Here is a 19,861-nt window from a genome sequence, read left to right as displayed (position 1 = left end):
AAAGAGGATTTTCCCTGAATCAGTGGGAAATTAAACACAAAGTAAAGTTTAGACCTGACAAGAATGTGCCCTAAACTAAGCAAGCCAGGCCATACAGAGGCCATGGAGAGCACAGTCCCACTGCCTTAGTGGTTCTCAAACTGGGGGTCATGACCCTCAGGGGGTCGCAAGGTTATTACCTGGGGGGTCGCGAGGTGTCAGCATCCACCCCAAACCCTGCTTCGCCTCCAGCATTTATAATGGTGTTAACTATATTAAAAGGTGTTTTTAATTTATAAGGGGGGGGTCGCACTCAGAGGCTTGCTGTGTGAAAGGGGTCACCAGTACAAAAGTTTGAGAACCCCTGCACTGCCCCATGGTGGCTGAACATTGTCATACACCTCATTAAGCCAATTTGGATCCAAATGTGCTGTACACACTGCGATCAGCCAAGTAGAATGCATGTTAATTCCGATCTGTGAAGCAGCTGCATGAGCAGCACTGGAACAGGGACATCCTGGTCCCTCTTGCAGTGGAAGTCAGCAGTTTGTGAAATTTTCCACAGGGTCACAGGTCTTTTCGCTGCCCTTCCATCCCCTGAACAGATGCAGGCAAGTAGGGCAGGGCTAACAAAAATAACTATTAATCCCCCAGCAAGAACATTGAGATTAGGATTAGTCCACTTCAGAGAGCACCTTGCCCACACTTTACCCAGAAGAGGGTTGAGAGCCACCACTCTGGCAATGGAGCACAGGTAAGTACCTCAACACTGCAGATAGACAGGGCTTTGGATTAAGAACCACCATGGGATAGAAAGGGGATAAATCAGAGCCAATTAGAGCAAACAGATCCTAAAGCTCCAAGAAAACAAAGCAGTTGATCCTGAATTCAAATCTCAACTGAGCCACTGAAATCTTGAGGGAGTTTTCACCGCATCCTGAGCCTCCGTCACTCCGGAACAGAGAGAGGAAAACTGAGAGCTCCATTGTTCTGCATCTGCAATGAAGCTTCCTGGGTGAAAGTTACCAAGTCCTTTGAGGGTGACAGGCCGAACGCGAGCCCTGGGATGTCCCTCTCTCGCATCCTGGTAAGTGTCAGACCAGACCCTGTGCCACTGTTTCTCTTTCCTACTGCAGTGATAATGCCTTATGTTTTGTAATACAGAATTGTAGCACAATATTTCAAACATTCTAGTTCATTCTTTTTTGGGGGGTTAAACCCCATGCCAGCCATTTACCCGCAGAAATAAACTCTGAAAATAAATATACAACCTTGTTATGCTTGTTTTCCAATACAGTGAATTTATTATATGTTGCAAAATCAGCATTCAGCTTTATAGTGTACAAAAAGACACTAGCTCCTTAAGAAAAGATTAGGAAAGCTGAAGAGTATGCTGCCTTTAAATTGTAACGTTTTGGCAAAGTGAAAAGCTCTTTGTAAACTCCAACTCCATGGCTCAATATAGTTTTATCCACAGTACAATATTACAAAGTAAAACACAGTATCAATAAGTTAGATCATACTTAATCATCTAAAACTGGTTTCTATTAACCCAAAAAGCACAAGATTTGCCTAGCTTCATACTCTCTAAAAAGGCAAAAAAAAGGCAAAAAAAAGAAAAAAGGCAGAGTTGACTACGTAACACAGACCAAAAGAAAAGTGAAGCAGAAAGTCATTAAGCTAATTGGGTCTCACAGTTTGGATAGTCATTAAATATTTTTTCAGCTTTATATTCTGATTCTAGAAGTTCCAGAATATACATGTAAATGTACATAATACATCTTTGTATACAACTCTGTTTGCAAAAATATTTTATAGCAGATGTATAAAGACTGAGAGCCATCTCTACTTCCCTCAAAAAAAATCCAAAAAACCCTTTCAAAATATTAAGGATGAGAATGAGAAGTGTTTCCATGGAAGAATTTATTTATCTTGAGTCATAACTGATGCCCTTTACTGCCCGTTTGGAGTTTCACGGTTCCTTGCGTTTTCAAGAGGAAGCATACTTCGTGTTTCTGTTGCTTAAAAACATGTTGGCTGATAATGTAGTTTGGGCTACAGATTAGACCAGCAATCTGAAAGCCACGGACGAAAAAAAACTCTTTCAAGCCCAACCGCTTGTATCGTCTGGTAGAATGTTGCTGTTTGCATCCTGAAGCCACGATGTACCGGGGAGACGCTGCCTTCTGGCAGAAGCTTGACACAGATTTAGTGCTGGATTCCCACAACTGCTGGCTAGCAAAGCTGCCTTCAAAAATACTCCGCTGCTTTTCGTCTATGCATTGTGAATGCTCACAACATGCCCAGAGACCTCTGCTGATAACAGTAAGTAGTACACAGACAAAGTGAAAAGGGAGCCCAGTAGCAGGGCAACTTAACCCCTCACATTAAACACAGCTGGAACAAATCAGATCACTGATGCTCTAATAAAATAGATCTTGATGCAACTCACAACTACAGAAAGTCTGTCAGATCAAAGCTGTTTCAGATCTTCTATGTTTTTAGAAGGATTTGAGCTAATACAAGGGAAAATGGACACCCTTTGTTTCTGATATTCCCATGAAACCACCACTTGCTGTTGGGGGAGGGAGGGAACTCATGTGTGTAACCTCAAGAGAACACTCATTTGACAAAAGCTTTTCACTTTAAATCATCCATATTTTTCAGCTTTCCCTATCCACTGGGAGCCCCAATGGGGCATGAGATGTTCTGAAGACAGCTACTTATGTCCATGAAACAAGAATAACCTTCCCCTGCTCTCCTACCCCTTGGAACTTGAGTCTGCTTTGTAGGTAGGGGAAGCGAAGACACCAACATTTTCCTTAAAACTTCAGCTGCTTCTGGACTTCACTCCCACAAACACTGGGTTCTTCCGCCAAGTAATTCTGCAGACCTCTGTGAGCCCGAGCCCTTGGTCGATGTCCCCCTTGCCCTCCCAACTCCTTACTAACCCTTTACTGACTGGTTTGGAAACCACATGAGGCCCTCCTGCTGATCTGCAGAACGTAATTGGCCACTGGCTAGTCATGGATCACAGCTTCAGAACCACCATACCAGAACACGCATAGCAGTATATGCAAACGGCTCCCATTAGCACTAAGTCAGATCCCCATGGGAGCTCACTATGGCAGCATCAGTGATGGCACTGGGGTTGGAGGACGAGGCAGGAAAGAGAAACTCTGACACTTTAAAACTATCTACACCTTGAGCAAGGGCCTTTTAAGACGACAAATGGTGGGAGGGTTTGGAGTACAAGCCTAGCAGCAGCAGAGTCCAGCTAGAATGGAATTACTTCAGATGGACCCACATTTCCTTGGTCAGGAAAACACAAACCCGACACTAGTCAGAGAAGACCTAGTCCCCCTCCTTATTCCTGATGACCTGGCCCTCTCACGCTCTCAAAGAGGATCACATTCTTCTGCTGCAAGGAGGCACTACTGGGGACGAAAGAAAACCTCCGCTGTTTGGAAGATAAAGTGGAAGCGAGTCAAATCACACCAGCTGGCAGGATTAAAGGTAAAAGCCACAGACCTAAAGGGCACCTTTGTGCTTTTTGCAGAGTTCTTCATGCCTTGGCCATGTTCTAAAGTGTTCCCTTCAAGTCCAAACATCCAGAGGAAAGGGCTGGACAAAGCACAACAGTGTAAGTGACCCGCCCTGGACATGCTACCTTGCTTCTCTCCAGCAAGTTCCGGTTCCTGTTCCGAGTGTCTGACTCTCTGCTGCTGCTTCTTTGGAAATGTGCAGAAAAAGAACGCATCCCCCTCCCCCGCCCCACCAAATCCTGATTTATCCCATTCTAAGGGTCATTACAAATAGCAAAATGACTCCTCTGGGTAATTGTCCAAGGAGCATTAGTAATACTGCAGTTATAAGGCAGGGAAGGTTCTGAAACACGTGGCCTAAAAGGGAAAGGGAGGCACAGTTTTAGAAAAGTTGCTTCTTTTTATATATATAGAAAAATATACCAGAGTCTCATTAGCAATTAATAAAACTGGCTGTCTTGGTATAAAACTATAAAAGTCAGAGACAGACAGGTCTCGGCCTTCCTGCCATTGGTATGTGAAGTATAAAGCAGGCTGACGGAATTGTGCATACTGGAGAAGCCATGGCAAAGTTTACGCCGATTGTTTCCAAATGCACGAGCTGGATACGAGATTTCATATACGAACAATCCAAAAGTCTGCATCGGACAAAGCGTTCGGTGCAGGTTCCTGGGCAGTTCCCTCCTGCTGACACAGCCACCTCAAGGAGAGCACAAACAGGAGAGGACGACCAACAGGAACAAAGGACGAGAGCACTGGGAAGTTGAGTATTTCACACGATGCCATGTAGCGCAGACAGCTCGCATATGAACATTGCAGGTGCCAGAGAAGGAGGTAACTTAGCAGCATTCCAGTTCCTCGCCATCTGCAGAGCAGAATATGCAGCACAGCAAGAACTGGGCCAGCGATAACTAAACTTCATTCCAAACGTTCATCCATGAAAACGGCTGATTCTTTACCTTTGGGAGTTTTATTCACTTTAGGCAAGTTTTCCCTTACGTGTCAAAAGCTGGCTTCAAAAAGCAGATTTTCCTTTTTTTACCTTCCAACATTCAGAGAGGGTAAAACTTGAGAGGACTATGCCAGGCACTGGTTTTGCTACTTGGCTTAGATGCTGGCGTGACAGACGCTGCATCATAATCATCCCCACGTTCTTCCAACCACGAGGACGTCGTGCTTGGCTCAGAAAGGAATTTATTTTTCAGTTGTATAAAGGAAATGGTAACACCCAAGTGAATTTTTTTTGCACTGCCCAGTCCAGATATTAGTGCCAAGACTAAAACTGCTGTTGGTCATACTCTGCTATCAGTTTTTTTATATGAGCCAGTTTGTTGTGGAGGTATTCGCAGCGATTCTTTTCTTGGCTGTAATTAGGGTTTGTCTGCAAGGAAAGGAAGATACAATTACCAAAGTTAATAGTTCTCCAGTTCTATCATAACACAGACCACAGATACAGAGTGGGTCAGACGGCCCCAAAATGCAAACCACATTGATGCTAGTTAACAGTAGGCACTGAAGTTTGGTTCCTTTGCTCGATGGACAGTCACTATCCCTGAGTCACTAAAGAGCCTAATACTTTTACCATCCAATTAAGTTTCTTCATCAGGAAGATCTTTCCTCCTCCCTTAAAAAGGCACTTGGATTTGTTGTTGCCAGGTTACAGCAAAGTGTTCTGGTCCTGGATAGTGTGGACCAGTTCTATTCCTCAACCCACCCTCAACCTAAAACTGGAAAGCTGTGCTGAGCAGGATAACTCCAGTAAAAAAACCAGAACATCCCCTTTAAGTGGGAGACAGCTATAAGTCTCCCTTCCTTCATGAGGCTAGGGTTAGGCAAGAGCAGGTACTGCAATGTGTATCCTAGCAGGTTGTGTGTTGTAGATCTGGGAGGGTACAGGCCAGCAACTTCTACATTTCTCATGAGAGATGCTCTGGAGTGAACTTCCCCACCACTGCGGGATGGAAAGGGAAAGAGGTGCCCATTACTTTTGAGTCACTTTATTATTAAGGCTCTACTTATAAAAAGTTTGATTAGGAGACATTGCAAGAAATGGTTAATTGTTACATATTATAATAGGTTGTTATATTACCATCTACAACACATGTCATAAATGATACGTGCTTATAACATTAAGCCCTTACAAAACTATCAACAGAACCTTATAAATGCAACCAGACTTTGTTTAGATTAAGATGATGTCCCTCCCAACAGTGTAAGAACATAGGCCACAGCGTCTGTTCTGTAACTGGGGACCCCAGCCCCTGAATCAGGGCTGCTAAGTAGGGTATTGCTAGAAGGATAGTCAGATTTTGACTACACTTGAAAAGTTCTAATATGAAACTGCAAGAGACCAAATAACCAAGCTCTGCCAACTTATTGTCTAAGGCAAAGCAGCACAAAACAAAGCCTCCAGAAACCTGTGTTTTGCAGCCTGCAGTTCACCTTACACAGAAGGTATCGACAGACGTATGCATTCATATTCGTCACGTTTTTTAGTAGGGCTGTGTACAAGTTAAAAGCACTGTGTGTGTCACTAAGATCCAACCCATCCGTTCATTAACTTGTTCTGCACCTTCCCTTATCTCCTTCACTGGACACCACAGTCCAAGTGCTAGGGGCTGGGAAGACACCTCCCACGCCAAGGGCGGGACATTCACGTGTCTGGTGTCTGACATGTTCCAGATCCGCCAATGCCAAGTTGTGCTGTGCAGGGTATTGAATACACCTCGACATGAGTGAGCAGAAGTGAACCACACTGTGGACGAGCACACCGCATTCAGTTACCATACCTGTCTCCATGCTGGGTACAATGTGGTGTGCAGGGCCCCACACTTATGCAGTAGCTAACAAAGGGGGATGCGAGGGGACGTGTAGACAGGCTATCAAGCAAAGGCACAACAGCTTTATCTGCAGCACGCTCAGCCCTGCCCTCCCTCCCTGCCTTGGAGCTGAACCACGGGATCCTTCTAAAAAGGGAAGTGGAGCACAGGGAAAAGTGCCCCAGAAACTCACTTCACAAGCCTACAAACTCCTCAGCAAAGGGAGGGCTTTCACAAACTGACAATCTGATAGAAGAAAAACCACAGTGCTTCCAGGTGCGCCCCATGTCACTGCTCACTGCCAGGCTCGCTGCCTTCCTGCATTTCAACCTCACGTATCCAGACTAAAAAGAAAAAGAGTACTTGTGGCACCTTAGAGACTAACCAATTTATTTGAGCATGAGCTTTCATGAGCTACAGCTCACTTCATCAGATGCATACTGTCTTCTGCAGTTTCCACAGTATGCATCCGATGAAGTGATCTGTAGCTCATGAAAGCTTATGCTCAAATAAATTGGTTAGTCTCTAAGGTGCCACAAGTCCTCCTGCTCTTTTTGCGAATACAGACTAACACGGCTGTTACTCTGTATCCAGACTACAGCACCTCGGGGCTGGGACCATGTCTTTAACCATGTCTGAGGCACATAACATACTGCAGGTGCTACACAAAGAAAAAACAGGCCAGTATCCTCAGCGGATGATTTTAATAGCCAGTGCATCTGTGTTAGTAGCCACTGTAAACATAGTTCTATCCTCACGCATTGAGAAATGCCAGTGACACCACAAAACCAGGGGGAACCCAATAACTGTCACTCAGGCAGTGCACCTCAAAGCCTCAGAGGTACCCTTTCACGATCTGAGGCACTAATGCAGCAATGTAACTCATTCGTTCTTTTGCCAGCATTTCATTCAACACAGACGAAGTGTTGACTAACATGTCTCCCTGAAGGGCCCTGCCTCAGCCACTGAGCCCGATCTAACCAGCAGAGGGAGCCCTTTCCTTCCTGACAAATTGCAGCCAGTCATCACACAAACTAAACCCTGTCCCTAGTATGTGGAGAAAGGGATTATTTTAGTTTGTAGCTGAGAGTTTTCACTCACCTTTTTAATTTTACGATATTCCTGTAAAATTTGATCGTGGATAGTCTGAAAAAGAAAGGAAATCAAGTTCTGTGTTTCCATAAAAACAATACAACTGGAACCTACTTTAGCGAGTATCACACTTTGATTATTCAAAGTTGAGTCAAGTGAGACGCTGACCTCTTTCCCAGAGGGCACTGTTTATCAAACAATCACATGGAAAGAATTACTGTATATTCCGCTCTTCCTCCCCCATTTTCTTGCACCTGGAATTATTTTGATGTGTTTTAGGTCATGTTGGCCCTTTCCAAATTGAAAAGTGGCCAGTTCAGAATTTCCAAAACAGCGTACAGGAGACATGCTAACTTAATGGCAAATTTTTTTTTTTCAAAAATGTATATTTGTGTTCACATAAAAGAGCTGGATGTTCAATACCAGGAGGGAAAAAGCAGCCACAGTTTAGTGGAGATGTGGCAGCTACAGAGCCTGAAATATGTACAGCCGTCCAACGATTTGTTGATCCAAAACAAGGGCCTGACCCCTTCAACAGTTACTGTATGGTTTACTGAGAGTGATTTCATTGGCTTCAATGACTTGCCATGGCAATGGTTATGCTGATAGCGAGTGCTGGAGGGATCGGGGAGGAGGGGAGCTACCGAGCCTACTCTGCAAGTAGCTTAACTTTTCTTCACCGAGGAGTGTTGAATTATTCTGCTGTCCCCAGAAAAGCAACAGCAAAACAAAGGGTATTTCAAAGGAAGGGAAGGACATTCGAACAGTACAGTCAGTGCTCTGTAAAGAGCAGTTTATTATCCTCAGTGAAACTTATTTTCTCAAGCTAATGAATAGTTAAAGCTCTTCAAGTCAGTCTGACAGGTTGAAGATCAAAGAAAGCATCAAGAGAAACAGACAACCCCACATTAGCTCGCTTTCCATCTTTAATAAGCTCCCATACTGGTGAAATATCATGTTTCTGGCTAGGATGATACACTAATCGCTGCCAGCAGGATTTGGCTGGGGACACCAATGGTCTCAGTGAGGCTGCTCATTGTCAACAAGTACCACAATATGTGTTTCAACTGAAAGAACACAGGGCTGTTCAAACAGCCTGAAAAGCTGTCAGCTGTACGTACGCTCTGCATCCATCAGTTCTGGGCTGTGTACAGTACATTTAATACAGTGTAACAGTGCCCTGATGTAAGTCCTCCCAAGACACCCAACAAAAAGGCCATGTGAACTACAAACCAAACACAGCTCTACGAGCGGCACCATTAGGTTTTCAAACAGATATTCCTGCTTATACCTTATATTCTTCAGAGCCCTGCGAAAGCTGCTTCAGCTGGGAATCTAACTGGGTGAAGCGTCGAGTTATTCTCTCTATCCGGGCATGCAAGTCTCTGTACTCATTGTACTCCGCATTGAAGTCATTCTTATAACTCTGACGCTGCTCCAAAGAGGAAATGGATGCATATTTTCTGAAGGGAACAGAGTTTAAATGGCAGTTTAGAACAAATGTCTCTTTCCAAGCAGCAAGGTTACTGCAGTTCAAAGAAGCAGGTCTGGCAGGTGCCTGCCTTCCAGGACAAACAGTGTTATTTGCATTGCAACAGCACCTGGAGCCCTCAGTCAGCATTGGGCCCCCATTGGTGTGGGGACTGCACGAACACAGAAGACACAGCACTTCCCATATTAAAAAAGGGGACCTATCCCCTCTTCACCTTCTGAAAATACCTTGCATGAACTGAACATACTGAGAGTGCCCATGTATATCCGAAGGCCCATCTAGTAGGTCATTTAAAAGCCACTCAGTTTAATCAAATGCAATTAACCTGACTTGCAGCAGGGCACCTCCTAACTGTCCGATCTAAGGGACTGCTCTCTCTCGCACCTGGTTTACCATAGGTGACACCACCAGTATCACACCTTACTCTTTGCAGCAGCGACAGTGGGGGCGGGAGTGCTGCCAGGCTAACACAGGTCTTAAGCGACTGAAGGAGAACAGAGTGAAGGACTCTGAACTAACCCTCTGTACTAAAGGGAGCCTAATTTATTAAAATGCACCGCTAAAGTGACTGAATTGACACGTATATTGTATGGGGTGTTGTGGTCGCCACATCGGTCCCAGAATGAGAGACACACAAGGTGAGCGAGGCAATATTGTGTATGAATCAACTTCTGTCAGTGAGACAAGATTTCAAGCTACACAGAGCTCCTCCTCGGGTCTGGGAAAGGTACTCCGAGTGTCACAGCTACGTACTAGCTTATTAGAGGATATGACTGTTCCCTGTGCTGCAAAGTTGTGGTTTTACTGGGCTACTGACCACCAGACTGCACAGGAGAGATGACACAAAGTGATCACTCCATGCCTGAGCTATCAGTCCTCATCCTCAAAGATTTTCAAACCCTGAGCCTGGGAGCTTAACTTCATAACTTTGCTGGACACAGGCTGTGTCCTCACTAGCACTTTTGTTTGCTGCACTCAAACAGTCCTCAATTCCTGCAACAGCAGCTCAAAGAACTCAGCTGTGAACTGCCCTATACAGTCCAGTTGTCTATATACCAGTAAAACCACCATTTTGATTAGAGCATGGGAAACAGTCATACCCACCAATCTGTGACTGGCCATTTTTGCACTGCAAGCAGAATAAAAGGATGCCCTCTCCACCTCTTCATGAAGCACAAGGCTGCATGATCCCTGGGTACCCCAAAATGGATCCAATGGGGCTAGAAGAGGGCTGGCAGCATTACCTAGTCTGATTCAGGGGTATGTACCAGATCTGAGTGACATTTCACAACAGCGGAAAGTGTGGAGTTTTATTTACAAACAGATCTGGCTTTAAGCTGCCAAAAACCTCAAGTAGAAAGGATGTGAGTTACCCATAGCAACAAGTACTGCTTAATGGGAGTCAGGGTGATTTGATTAAAAAAAAGTTTAAGGTGAAAAATCTGGCACCATAAGCCAAGGATTACCCTTCCTATGAGGAGTAACTCTGGTATTTTGAGCCTGCTAGTGTGCTGCTTTTCCCCACCTAATTCAAAAATCCATTAACTTTCCATCTGGAGCCATCACACAACCGTCAGATGTCACTAAAACAAAGGGAGATAGAAACTCATTATCCTCACCGCCCCCCCCCCCCAGCAAGGATACCAGCAAAAATAAAATTTCATATATTCAGTCAATGACTGGACAAAGGATCTAGAGAGCCATATTTAACACGGATTAAACAAACAGGTTCCTGGCTTAAAAGTGAACTGACTGATACTACAATCATTAGCAAAATTTTGTGAAGACTAAAACATTACAGATAAATACACTTAACAGAAAACATTTTAAAAAGCAGTTTCTCACTTCCCCATCAAACCCAGAGTACAGGGTTTCCCCTTGCAACAAGATGATCTTTCAGATACACCCTAAGAATCCAGAGTACTATTGGAAAGTGATGGACTTCTGTCTAATACTGAGCAAGTTATTTCCTCTCAATGTCTCCATCTATAAAATAGGATATTGTTTACCAACCTCCAAACAGGTTGTGAGGATTAATGTGTTTCAAGGGCTTTGACAATTAGATATTGTTATTTATGGGGTAGGTGTAGCCAACCACTGCAGTGAAAACACCCTTGAACTCTGGGGTGAGGGAGAGGTGAGGGGGGAAAGAGAACCTGCTGTAAAACCTAGTTGGAGTTAAAGGCCATACATTTGTGAATTTGGATTCAATACCTGGGTTTCTGGGTTTTTTTAAATAATTTTTACAGAGTTTTAACAGAAATCAGAGTTCTAACATAGAAATGAGAAAATAACTGAGTGATGGTTAGTTATGTCTTAGTCACTAGCTAGTTTTGATGGATACTTTGGAATTGGACCAAGGTAACGATACAATGAAGATACTTACAATAAATAATCTGGCATTTCTGAAGTTGACGTTGGTACACTAGAATTATTGCATGTTCCATTTAAACCTGCAAAAAATAAAAACCCACATTTCCATCAACCCTACATCTTACAAAAGGTATGTTAAGTTAAAGTCCAACTTCATACCCCATTTATAAAATGCATTTTCCTTGATATAAGAAGATTTGTGTTTCTAGTTTAAACTGACCAAAGGCAGAGTATCAATATGATGAGATGACTGGAACTGCCAGATTTAGCAAATATTGATCTATTTGCAAATGTGTTGAGCAGCAAAAACATCCCTTAATTTAACTGGTTTATACATATTGCTGCATGTCTCTCAGCAGGGATAACGTACTAATCCCAGCACTGGTGAACTCCAAAACAAATTAATGCAATCCAGATGGGCAGATCAGAAAGTTGAGCAGAGTATAAATTATCTTCCCTTCTATTCTATACTACATGCTTTACTGCTATTCACACTATAGATTCCTGGAGGAAGTTTTAGATGTCAGAATGGGATGAAGAGAGATGTTCAACTCTGCATTGAGAGATTTACGATTTCATAAAGCAAACTCCTGCTGTTATTCACGCATGTCTATAGACTAGGCCATCCACACACAGAGCACACCAGAAAGCACTCTCTATTCCGGAAAGCTAGGAAAACTGGGAGTTGGGGACAGGTGGAAGTGAATTGGCAAAGGACTCAGGCTAGGTCTACACTACACAGCTTTTAGCAACATGGCTGTGACGCTACAGTGGTGTCGCTAAAAGTCGTGCGGTGTAGCCGCTGGTTGTCAGCTTTCCAGCCAACAAAACTTCCACCCCCCGCGAGCGGCGTTTGCGTTGTTGGCAGGAGAGCACGGCTGCCGACAATGCACTGTTCACATTGGCACTTATCACAGCAAAACTTCTGTCTTTCAGGTGTGGGGGGGTTAACACCTCTGAAAGACAAAAGTTTTGTCGTTCAATTGCCCGTGTAGACATACCCTAAGAAAAACTTATGGGATTTTTAGGTGAAGAGGATGGCATCAGAACTTGGCAAGCGTAAGATTTTATAAATAGGTCCAAGGTAGACTTGACTTCAATCTGAGCTGAATACATAACTAACTATTCCTTTTAGCTGACAAATCCGAGGAACTGTCCGACAGTGAGGTGTCAGAGGTGGTTTTGGAACAAATTAATAAATTAAACAGTAATAAGTCACCAGGACCAGATAATATTCACCCAAGAGTTGTGAAGGAACTCAAAAGTGAAATTGCAGAACTACTAGCTATGGTACGTAACCTACCACTTAAATCCGTCTCTGTATCAGGTAAGTGTAGGGTAGCCAATATAACACCTATTTGTAAAGAAGGCTCCAGGCTTACAGGCTGCCAATATGCTTAATTTCAGTACCAGGCAAATTGGTTGAAACTATAGTAAAGAACAGAACGATCAGACATATAGACAAACACAACTCGTTGTGGAAGAGTAAGCACAGCTTTTGTAAAGGGAAATCAGGCCTCACCAATCTATTAGAATTCTCTGAGGGAGTCAACAAGCATGTGGACAAGGGTGATCCAGTCGAAACAATGTACTTGGACTTTCACAATGCCTTTGACAAGGTTCCTCAGCAAAGGCTCTTAAGCAAACCAAGCAGTCATGGGATAAGTTATCCTCTCATGGATCAGTAACTGGTCACTCAAAACTGCCCTCTTCTATTCATTCCTTCTGAAGCATCTGGCCAGCCACTGGCATGCAGTATGGCTACGTTCTTATGACCATTTCAGGGGAGGATACCTCATAAGCAGTGGGAAATTAATTTGAAAGGTGAGTAGTGCGCGATGCCCTGATAGGCCCTACTAGGAAGTCAGTTGCAGTCAGAGGAAGAAGCAAGTTGCAGAGGCAAATGGGGGTGGCTTCAAAGCCATAGAACTGAGGGTGTACTCATCCTATTTTGGAGAAGTACGATGTGCTTCAAAATCTTCCTTCAAAGCAAATGAGTCAGCAAAGCAAGTAGAATCTTGACTATATATCGGTCTTGTAATACAGAAATGAGTTACATAGGAATGGTAGCATATTGCCCAAGCCCCACATTTATAGCATCAGCTAGAACTACTTTGGTGTTTTCATCCTCCCTAAAATTCCTCTGGAGTAGTTACCCCAAAGCTACCTCTGAAGTAATAAATCCCGTCCTAGGATGAGCTGCCCCATACATTCCTATTGGAGGTTGTACCAAGACTTCCCTAAGGAGAAGGAAAGCCTACGAGGAACAAGAAGTGGGCATAAGGACTATCAGCATGAGTACAGCAATCTTGATTTCTGATGGTGAGCGGAGACAGTCCTCCCCACCAAATTACTTACCTACCTGAGTACGAGTTAGGGAAGTGAAGGACTATTTGGGACAAGGGTAAGAAGGAAAGCCGAGAGGAGAGAAAAATAAATCAACAAAGGTTCATTTTGCCCTTGAGTGCCACCTACTGTCTAATTCAAGAGACCCCGATGTGGTCATCTCCAGCTAAAACAGAACTAGTAATAGTCTGCAAGGACAAACTCAACTTCTATACGAGGCACCTGGGAGATGTGGAGGTGAACCTAGCTGGATTTACCCAACCAGTTACAATGCTGAATCCAAGCATCACCTGCTACATTTTGTTTATAGTTACTTCTAATCTCCAATCATTTGGAGCACTGCTAGGAATTGCGGAAAATAAGTTACTTTATAAATGTATAGATGTGATACGTGTGGGACAAGTGAAGAAACACCCAAGCTCAGTTCCCATTAATACAGCAACAAGTCAGAACTGCAAAACTGCTGTTTTACCACTTTTCTGCCTTACTTTCTAGTCTGGGATTTTTAAAGTGTCAGTAGCTCACTAAAAGAAAGAAAAGAAAAAGAAAAAGAATTGTAATATTTTGCTACTGAACAAGAAGTGTGTCAGGAAAATAGCATGTATATTCTGCATGACTTACGCCAAAATCAAGACGACAGTCACACAGACAAGAGCAACAGGAAGAGAAGAAATTCACAGAAAAGTGAGTATTTGGCACATAGTAAATAAGATCAAAATAGTAAAATGAGGTTTGATGTATTAATGGAAAGCATCCCAAAGTACCAAAACCTACCCCATTTATAATGGTCAAAACAGCCTACACAAGAGCAGTTAAAATCACTGGTCAGCAATCAGATCCTGTGTACATGAACTGCTCTGGCAGGTATGGGAAATCACAAGGGTCAATATCTTCTCTATTGAGCTCACCCTATATTGACCTGGACGTTCATTCTTTAAAACAAGTGTGTACCTTTATCAAAAACAATTCATTCTATTTTTTACTTGTATTTGGGCTTTAACAGAATGTATCTCCTATAAAAGATAAACTCTACTCAAAAGAAAGGAATGTATATGCATTCTCATGAATCAAAGGTGGAGACGGATTTAGTGTGGTTAAAAATGGAGATTAGTTAAAAGTAATGGGGTAAAATTAAGGAAAAAGGCTGGATGTAAAGTACAATTTAGTGACAGATCTATGAGCCTTGAACTGCTATTCCCAAAGGCTGCAGCAGGAGCAATATTGCTTGAGACATTATAAATTAGACTTGCCAAGCAGTAGCAAACAGGAAACATGACTGCACTAGCAGGTGAATGGACTAGATTAGCCAACAGAGCTTTTCCCATGTAATTTCTGTGAATCTACGCAGTAAGTCATCTCTGAAACACTGTATTGGGGCTGTTTTTGCCATTCGTCCTTTTTAACACTTGAGATGTTGGTAGCTTTGTTGATCCTTGAGAAAATTAGATCAGGTAAACAAAATACAATAATGAACCTTATTAGCTTGAAAGCTTATACTGTCTGAGTCCGAAGAACAACAGGTATCACGTTAAGTTTATCTACAGCTTCTGTTGTATCCAACATTAAAAGCCTTTGATGTGACTAGATTTTCTATTATGGAGTTAAAATCAACACAGTGACCAACAATATGAAAATGCAGATCCGCTGGGAAACAGAGTGGCAGCTATAAGTAATCAGTGACAAAGTGGTATTCAGACCAGAATGACTATCCATGTACTAATACAAGGCTTTTAATTTAATGAGGAGAAACTTGACACAATCAGAAGTAGATTCCAAAACAGTATAAAATAAAAAGTTAAACAGGAAAAACTTGATATACTCTGCACAGAAAGACCATACGTTGATCTAGGTAGAGCTAATGAGTGTTTCGCTAGCAGAGTGTCGCTGGCCTTGGATCTATAGGCAGGACACTTTGGTATGATGGGTTTAGAACAGAAACAATCTATACCAATATTTTCCATGCAGCCATTTGTTCATACAGGCAGGCAAAGTGTTTCAGAATTTACATACCTGTGACACCCTTGGGGGTATTAATTTTTAAGCCACCTTTCTTGATTAGTTCACAGTCCTGCTTCTCCTCTTTGCATTTTTCTTCACTTTTCTCTTTTCTCTCTTTTTCTTTGTGCTTTTTGGATTTTTTCTTTGTTTTCACATACAGTGAGCTACAGTTGTGTTTGCTTGTTTGGGGACAGTCTGTTGACAAAGGATTAGTCAATCTGTCAGTTGCCTCTGGGTTCTCACAGTCTCTGCCATTGTGACTTAGGTCACTGCTGACATCGGAAAGGGGGTCATGAGGCCTTGGAAGCTCCAGAACCGGTAAGTGAGAGCCGGAGCTGACAGAATCGGCCACAGCTGACTGCACCACGGGAGCAGGTGCATCTTTTCCGTTCGAGGAGTTCAGTTTCCCATTGAAAGTGGGCTGAGTTCTATGGGCCAAGTGAGATATCCTAGGCTTTTTGTTGGCTAGTGGATCAATGAATTCCAGAGGCTGGGATCGTTTCTGAGGACAAAGAAAAACATTCTTTTAAAAGACTAATAAGACAGTGATTTCAAACGAGTCATTTGCTTTAAATACTCTGCTTCACCAGTAGGTGGCACTGCTGTATCAATAAGCAAACAAAAGTCACTAAAAAATAAATGCAATAAAATAAAGTACTTTGACCAGCGGCCCAATGCAGAAAAGGTGTTCAACAAACTTTCTTGTTCTGTATATGGTGGGGGGAGGGAAACAGATGCAGTCATATTATAACTTTCCATTCCATTAGTATCTCAGGAGGATACTAAACAGTAGCTACTAAAGTTAGACATTTCTAATATCAGCAGGTCCAGATAACTTGCATCCAAGAGTTTTCAAAGAGCTGGCTAAACCATTAAAGTTGATTTTCAATAAGCACTGGAACCCTGGAGAAGTTCCAGAAACCTAGAAGAAAGCTAATGTTGTGGCAATATTTAAAAAGGGTAAAGAGGATGACCCAGGTAATCTTAGGCCTGTCGGTAACATATAGGACTCAATTAAAGAATAAAAGGAGGGTAATTAACGCAGTCAATATGGGTTAATGGAAAATAGTTCCTATGTAATGCAATATCTTTCTGATGAAATTACAAATTTGGTTGATAAAGGTGATAGTGTTGATGAGACTTCTGTAAGGTGTTTGACTTGGAACTGCATGACATTTTGATTAATAACCACAACAATATAAAATTAATGCAACACACATTAAGTGGATTAAAAGATGGCTAACAGATGGGTCTCAAAATGTAACTGTAAACCAGGAATCTTCTAGCAGCTGTGTCTTAGTGGGTTACCACAAGGATCAGTTCTTGGCTTGATGCTATTTAACATTTTTATTAATGACCTGGAAGAAAACATAAGATCACTGAAAGTTTACAGATGACAAAAAACGGGGTGGTGGGGATGGTCACTGAAACAAAGTGATATGGATTGCTCGGTAACCTGGGTGCAAGCAAACAATATGCTTTTTAATACAGCTAAATGTAAATGTATGCATCTAGGAACAAAGAATATAGGCCATAGTTACACAATGGGGGAACTCTATCCTGGGAAGCAATGACTGAAAAAGAGTTAGGGGTCATTGTGGATAATTGGCTGAACATGAGCTCCCGGTGAGGTGCTGTGGCCAAAAGGGCTAATGCTATCCTTGGATGCATAAATAGGGGAATCTTGAGTAGGAACCGACACTGCTGGAATCCTGTGTCCAGTTCTGGTGGCCACAATCCAAGAAGGATGTAGATGAATTGGAGAGAGCTCAGAGAACAGTCACGAGAATGATTACAGGATTAGAAAACACACCTTGTGATAGACATAAGGAGCTCAATCTATTTAACTTAACACAAAAGTTAAGGGATGACTTGATTACAGTCTACAAGTCCCTGCATGCAGAACAAACATTTAATATTGGGCTCCTCAATCTAGCAAAGACAGGTCTGACATGATCCAGTGGCTGGAAGTTGAAGCGAGAGAAATTCAGACTGGAAATAAGGCACACATTTTTTTTTATTTTTTTTTATTTTATTTTAACAGTGAGAGTAATTAACCACTGGAACAATTTACCCAGGGGATGCTCCATCACTGGCAATGTTTAAATCAAGATTGGAGATTTCTTTAAAAGATCTGCTCTTGGAATTATTTTGGAGCAGGTCTCTGGCCTGTGTTATCCAGGAGGTCAGACAAGATGATCACAATGGAACCTTCTAGCCTTAGAACCTATGAATCCAATGCAAATCCACCAAGTTGTCTCACCGGAGACCCCAGATAGGACGCAAGTATAAACTGCCAGGCCTCAATCCAATACAGGAGAAACCTAATTCTGCTACCCAAGCAGCTAATTCTCTCAGAGACCCTAACAGTAACTGCACAGCCAGACAAAAAGGAGCGCAAGTGCCAAACAGGACTAGAAGGCCCTTGTGCGGAGAGGCTGTATGGGCAAGTGGACAGAGAAAGCTGTAAGAGGTCAGGTTCTAAAAAGTAATTACTGGTACTACTCTGCTCTCTTCGTCTCCTGTAGAAGCCCAAAACCCAATCCCTGTCAGTCTCTTTCTAACTTTTTTGTTTCAAATTTCACCCAGTGGAAGCAAAGCTACCCCTATGCAAGGGGTAATGGAAGAACACTGACAAAGCAGAGGGCTGCAATCTCTTTTGTCTGGAGAGCTTTTTGAATAAGTATTTGCCAAAGATGCTGCTTTTGCAAAACACCTACACAGGATAATGGCAAAGGAGGAAGCATATTCAATGGTCAGAGCTCCAAGAGTCAGGATTTCTTGACACTACTCCAGACTGATACTGACTTACTCTGTGGCCTTTGGTTAGTTACTTGAACTTTGTGCCTCAGTCTCTTCCCCTATAAAATAGGAATAATGTCCTTCCCCACCTCACAGGGATTCAAGGCTGAATGTTTGTAAAGAGCTGTGAGTTCACAGCACAAAAGATGCTAGAGAAATGCTGAAACTCACCATATGTAGAGAGGCATGATCTTAACCACTACTGACATATGGAAAACTCCTGGCAGGCTGGAAGTGAAGAGAAGGCAGGAATTTTCCACTTGCCTTTTCAGACCTATGGGGATAGAGTTCTGAAGATAATGCTTTGAGAAAATACTTTTCAGTGATAAATCCACTGCTGATGGATGAGGGTAACTAACCACATCTGCATCTTAAATCAGATGGTTCTTGGGGGTTACAGGTTAGCTTAGGAGGAGTTACACTGTGAAAGAACCTTTCTTCAGTCAGCGTACAAAAAGCTTAGCTTGGAGCCAGAAGCTATGGCTGCCAGCCCTAATCCAGTTTCAGAGGCAGCCAAATTATCTTGGATAGCCTTCAGTACCACAGCATACATTTGCCTTGCTGAAAAAGGCTGCACAGAGTCTGAGGCAGGATTATTTAGCACCCACTGGAATACTGAGGATAGTTTTGACTGTGTTTCTTTTGGATATTTAATGATTGTCCTTACTCACTCAGACAGGATTGTTGTGTTTGCAAGGGGGATTTTTGTTCCCTCAAAGCGCATTTGGAATCTCAGCTCCTTTGATGGAAATCATCCGATTAGCTTTCTTCTTCCAGTTAATTCCCTGCGTTTGCCAACTCAAGAAGGCCCAAGAATGCTTGGTGACAGGAAGTCCTGCTTTCCAGACTAGTTACAATCAGGAGGGATGTGGAGAGGAAATGCACTCTGCCAAGGGTTTATGGGGCAACCACATCACTTCCTCAATGCCTCCTGGTGGCTTTTCAATACTGTTACTTCCTCTTTGCTACAAGGTGCAGGGCTGTGCAGATAGAGGGAGCGATGCAGAAGACTACAAGCAACCCCCAATAAGTGTGCCCCACGCATTCTGGTGCCTGCAGATCCTGACAGATGAAAACAAACTAAATAAAGAATGGCCAATTTTTACTCACCTTAAACTAAGGCCAGTATTATTGCTAACACCACCACCTTGATTTTCTTGGATGAAACATACTAGATAAATACTCAGATTTTAGAAAAAGTTCTGCTTGAGAATGAGGTGTACAGCAAGCACAGTGAAAGTCCCAGAGTGCGCTGCAGCAGTCTCCACATGGGATGTTACTGAGCAGCAAGCTGGTGCACTATAGAGTCACACCTTGACTTGCCACGTAGTACCCTGCATGTAGACAAGCTCTTAGTTGTGCTTGGGAGCTGGTTGTTACTGGCTGGCTCTAAATTATTGGTAATGGGTCAAATT

General features: G+C 42.8%; 2 protein-coding genes across 3 annotated transcripts in view; one reads left to right on the top strand and one right to left on the bottom strand.

Annotated features, from left to right (window-relative positions):
• Positions 1 to 19,861, top strand: part of UBA52 (ubiquitin A-52 residue ribosomal protein fusion product 1) — a 375,240-nt gene that overhangs the window by 243,010 nt on the left and 112,369 nt on the right. The gene's annotated exons all lie outside the window — the stretch shown is intronic.
• Positions 1,261 to 19,861, bottom strand: part of ELL (elongation factor for RNA polymerase II) — an 88,768-nt gene continuing 70,167 nt past the window's right edge. The window contains exons 8-12 of the mRNA XM_048830875.2: positions 15,657 to 16,146; positions 11,314 to 11,380; positions 8,727 to 8,898; positions 7,445 to 7,489; positions 1,261 to 4,905 (exon numbers count right to left, since the gene is read on the bottom strand). Of these exons, the coding sequence (XP_048686832.1) occupies positions 4,801 to 4,905; positions 7,445 to 7,489; positions 8,727 to 8,898; positions 11,314 to 11,380; positions 15,657 to 16,146 (879 nt within the window). The 3' untranslated portion in view covers positions 1,261 to 4,800. The remainder of the gene's footprint in view (positions 4,906 to 7,444; positions 7,490 to 8,726; positions 8,899 to 11,313; positions 11,381 to 15,656; positions 16,147 to 19,861) is intronic.

Source organism: Caretta caretta, chromosome 25 (assembly GCF_965140235.1).
Source record: "Caretta caretta isolate rCarCar2 chromosome 25, rCarCar1.hap1, whole genome shotgun sequence".
In the NCBI taxonomy this organism is placed as follows: Eukaryota; Metazoa; Chordata; order Testudines; family Cheloniidae; genus Caretta; species Caretta caretta.
This window is presented reverse-complemented; position numbering and strand designations above follow the sequence as displayed.